This window comes from Mastomys coucha, unplaced genomic scaffold (assembly GCF_008632895.1).
Source record: "Mastomys coucha isolate ucsf_1 unplaced genomic scaffold, UCSF_Mcou_1 pScaffold14, whole genome shotgun sequence".
Lineage (NCBI taxonomy): Eukaryota > Metazoa > Chordata > Mammalia > Rodentia > Muridae > Mastomys > Mastomys coucha.
Window position 1 is genome coordinate 65,623,286 of NW_022196896.1, and position 5,278 is coordinate 65,628,563.

Here is a 5,278-nt window from a genome sequence, read left to right on the forward strand (position 1 = left end):
AAAAAAAGAATGCTATACCCCAAATAAATTCTTTTTTGTGTGTGTGATTACAAACAATAGTGAATCACAAAGTTCTAAGTGTCCACTAGTGTAAAAACACAATTAATGTCTTTGAATTATAGCAAGGAAAGCTCAACATCAACATCTGATCAGACTGCTCTGTAAGGGGAGTGAATGAGACAGGTGGAACACTGAAGCAACCTACAAACTGTCTCCAGTAACTTCCTCTCCCTTCTAGCCTAGAATGCAAATTGAATGTAAAGTTAATAACAACATTTAATAAAATATATCAAATCAGCTTTAGAGCCAATTGCTTCCCAATATTTTGATTCTTCCTTATTTTTCTAAAATTTCTAAGAAAGAGCGCCATCTGTGGTATCCTCTTTGTGAGAACTAACTCTAACTCTGACAAGCCAATGTCAATGCTGAGGGCATGAATAGCTTATGCAAAGCAGAGATTTTGATTTATCTATTTATTTATGGGTTTGGGTTTTTTTGTTTTGTTTTTTCAAGACAGGGTTTCTCTGTATAGCCCTGGCTGTTCTGGAACTCACTTGTAGACCAGGCTGGCCTCGAACTCAGAAATCCACCTGCCTCTGCCCCCTGAGTGCTGGGATTAAAGGCATGTGACACCACTGCCCAGTCAAAACAGAGATTTTTAAACTGTGCTTTATCACCCAACTCTATCAGAACCACCTAAGAAACAGAAAATTTTACCCTTTCTGTGGTCCTACTGAATCAAAAAAATCTGATAGTGGACATAGCAACTTATATTTCAGCAAGCACACCATGCCCCACACCCCAACAGTATTAATCCACAGTGGGTGGGAACTGTTGGAAAGGTAGATGCTCTAGGACAGCTAAATTACCCAGAATACACCTTCAACAAGTCTTGCTCCAGTGACTTTGTTAGCATTCTAGGAGACTATGCCACGTGCCAGAGTTTGAGAACCACTCTTCCAGGGCTCTGAGAGTGCTGGTAGAACGGTCCTCTAGAACAGTGCCTGCGGAGTTAATCCTGTCAAAAGTCATTCCATTCTATCATATATAGTACTTAACAATGTCATGCCTTTCTGTATGGGCAGTAATGACTCCCAGGCAACATACATGTTTTGGTGCTTCTATATCTAAGTATAGTTCTACTGAAAAACAATCAACCTATCATCCAGCTATCATGGTGATATCAACATGACAATGTAGGATTCATCTGAGAGAACGGTCTCTTGGTATGCCACATTAATTGATGTGGAAAGACACTTCTGACTTGGGAATGGGAACATCATCTAGGCAGTAGGCCATGAACTGTACAAAAAAGTAGAGAAAGCAAGCTGAGCAGCAAGCATGTCCTGTTGCTTTCTTCTGTCTATAGACATGTCTGAAGCTGCTTTAAGATCCAATTGTCTTGACTTTCCTACCATGATGAGCTAGTAATTTTGAACAGTGAGCTAAGATAAATTCTGCCTCCCTTAAGGTTCTTTTTGTCAGTGTACTTTATTACAGCAACAAAAAAGGAGAGAAACCATTAATATCCATGTTTAAAGCTCCACTAAGTCTTAGCTTGATGCCTTCATATCTCACTGGGGCTACCATTTTGTTTTCTTGATACTTTCCATTTCACTGTATTGTGCTTGTTTGAATTTTTTGTTTTCTTTGTTTTTGAGACAGAGTCTCATGGCATAACCCCAGCAGCAGGCTTGGGACTTGTTAGAACTCATGATCTTCCAATTTCAATCTCCAAATGCTGAGAATGTGGGTATGATCTATCATGCTGGATTCTTGCTAATTTTTAACTGTTTGGAATTATAAATAAAATCACTTGGATAAAGATTCCTATATGTATTGATATTATCACACCTAACTCTTCTTAACTGAAGTTTTGTTGGGCTTTAAAATTTTACAGTCAAATAAGTACCAGGTAAATCTTTTGTTGGGCTTATGGAAGATGAAATTATTTCTAATATTTGGAATTGTCAGAAAAAAATAGCCTTCCCTAGAGAAGAACACACCAATTGATTATCCAATACAAAATGTCTCAAGAGCCTAGCCCTTTATTTTGTGTAGCCATATATACATATGTATATGTATGTATGTATCTATATATGTGTATATGTATATGTGTGTGTGTATATATATATATATATATATATATATATATATATATATGTATATACATAGGCATCTGCACTGCTCAGTCTGTCATAAAGGCTCAGACTGGCTTTACTTCACAACATCCACTACCATTGGTGGGCATCCCACAGTCCTGGCATCTTAATATGATGGGATCTCATTGCTTTCCTGGATTCACTTCAAGGATTCTGACCCTACCTCTTGGTGCAAATGTATATGTGTGTATGTGTGTGTGTACATATTTTATGTATATATATATATATATATATATATATATATATATATGATATACACATATATACACAAGTTTCCAGACTTCTCTGTTCTTTTCCACTTCTATTTGAATTCCCATTCACTCCTGAATCACTGTTTCTTCCACAAATAACACTCCAAGCTTTTCTTGTCACTGTTACCAAAACAGCCAGGGAGCTAAAGTTGACTGACATTTTTAAGCTCCATGTTATTTCATTTTCCAAAAATCTCTGACAAGAGATCACACTCTCTGCTTTAAAACCTTTTTTTCCTGCCTCCCAAATAGATACACTTTTGGGGTATTTTCCCCCTATTTCTTTGGCTGCTTCCTATCATGTTTTGGATTCTCTTGTCCTTATTCTCTGCTTTTTCCCCCTCCCTCTAGGTGACTTCATGGTTTTAAAATACCCAATTATATAAGGTATCTTTTTATATTATCTTTCATATTTTTCTCTAAATATTTCATGTCTCAGTAGCAAATCCACCTACCTAGATATTCATGCTAACATTTACTAAACCACAGAACAGAATTTTAAGTAATTATTTTTGAGATTATAATATAATTACATCATTCACACACCCCCTTTCCTTTCTTTCCCTCAACCTCCCACATAGTTCGCTTTTTATGGCCTCCTTTTTTTTTAACTGTTGTTATATATATGTACGTATGTAAATATTTAAATCCAACCTGCTCAGACCATATAGTGTTACTTGTATGCATGTTTTTAGGGCCGACCATTTGGTATTGGATAATCAATTGGTGTGCTCTTCTCTGATAAAGAAGATTTTTCCTGAGAATTCCAAATACTAAAAATAATTTCTGTTTTGGTTTTCCAAGACAGGGTTTCTCTGTACAGCTTTGGCAGTCCTGGAACTGGCTTTGCAGACCAAAACCAGGCTGGGCTCAAACTCAAAGAGATCTGCCTGCCTCTGTCTGCTAAGCACTGGGATTAAAGGTGTATACTACCACTACCCAGCCTAACTCTCGTTAGTCTTCCATAATCCAGACAAAAGATTACCTGCTGCTTGTAATAGCAATAAGATGTTCCCATCAACATAAATGGCAATTTCTATCAAAACAATTTTTTGTAAAATCAAATACTATTGTAGATATAACTAAATATGTGAACATTTTCAACCCAAAGTTTAAATACATATATATTATAATGCCTTTCAATAGCTGAGTAAGCAGCAATATTGTACAAATAGAATTGGATTACAATTAATTATCATGCGGAAAAAGTGGCTGTGGCTTTAACTATCTCTTGATTGATGAAATTCAGGTCATAGCTGAGTAGTTTGGGTTCTAAATCTAAGCTTTAAAATGTTACAGTCAAATAAAAATGCATTTTCCATTAAACTTATTCATAAACTTAAGGCTAAGGGCCTCTCCCTAAGTGTGTGTGTGTGTGTGTGTGTGTGTGTGTGTGTATGTGTGTGTGCATGCACACTTCATGTATGTACTTTACATATACTTTATATATATATATATATATATATATACACTTTAGTTGTAATACAGAAAATGTATATTTCTACCAAACTTAAAAAGAAAACACAATAACAGAAAAAACTTACCAATTTTTTCATCCAAGCACATAATTTTCTCCTGAGTAAGCTGTAGCTCGTATTTTTTCTTAGCAAGATGTCGTTGAGTATCAGAAAGATCTTTTTCTGTATTTTCATATAAAAGTCTGAAAATATTTTAATAATAAAAACTAATTCTGAAATTTTTATGTTTTGTCAATGTTTAGTATATTTAAGTCTAAAAGCTATTAAAGACACTAATATGTTTTCCTTCTTAATATTGTCATTCTTATGAAACTATACTATAGGAAATTTTCAAAATAAGAACCTGGGCTAGAAAGATAGCTCAGCCAGTAAAATGCCCACTGCACAGACAAAAGGACTGAGTTCAGATCGCCAGTACCCAAATAGCATGCTGGCTGAGAAGCATCTACTTGTAATTCTAGCACTGGGGCTGGGAGAGGGCAGGGAAAGGCAGATTCCTGGAGCTCACTGTCAGACAGTCTACCCAATTCACATAGAGAAAGACTAGAACACAAAAGTAGATGGAGAGCAACTGAGGAGGGCTCCCAATGGTGACTTATGCCTACACACACACACACACACACACACACACACAGTATTCTTGCTATGTTGTGTTTTGCTATGCACATTTTAGCATTATCATATTATAAAGATAAACTGAAACACATCTTACCTATACTCAATATTTAGTATCTTTAAATCTTACAAAGCAGCTCCCCAGATTGTGATTTTCTGGCTAAAAAGTATCACTTGAGTGATAATCATGTAATTTGAAGCAGGATCACGGATTCCTTGTCATCAAACTTTTAGGTTTACTCTGGGTTTTCACCTTTACAACTAAATCTTCCATGAACAGCATTTTTTTTTTACTCCACACACATTGTCTGGCATGTATAACAACACTGGCACTAGAAGTTGAGGAAGCAGTGGTGAACTAAGTTGGCATTGTCTATACCCTCAGGAAGTCCATAGTCCTCAAGTATAGAAGTAAAGGGACCTCCATTTCTTGATATATGGGAGTCCATTCACCAAAATCACACCCAGGCATTTAAAAGATAATGTGAAGCCACTTTATTTGTTTGGTTAGTTGGTTTGGTTTTATGAGACAGGATTTTTTTCATATAGTATGAGCTGTCCAGGAACTTGCTCTGTAGACCAGGCTGGCCTTGAATTCAGAGATTCAACTGCCTCTGTCTCCTAAGTGCTAGAATTAAAGGCATGTGCCATCACTGCCTGACAATTCACATATATGACAAAATGAACAGTAATTTGTATGGGATGTCTACTTGTACATAATCAAAGCCATGACACATATACTAGTTATAGTTGTGTTTGTCTGACTAGGTGG

The 5,278-nt window shown here is 36.1% G+C and overlaps 1 protein-coding gene across 1 annotated transcript in view; it reads right to left on the reverse strand.

The window, feature by feature from the left end:
• Tsga10 (testis specific 10) overlaps positions 1 to 5,278 on the reverse strand; it is a 108,861-nt gene that overhangs the window by 44,534 nt on the left and 59,049 nt on the right. Inside the window, exon 9 of the mRNA XM_031368970.1 lies at positions 3,958 to 4,073. Coding sequence (XP_031224830.1) covers positions 3,958 to 4,073 — 116 coding nt within the window. The remainder of the gene's footprint in view (positions 1 to 3,957; positions 4,074 to 5,278) is intronic.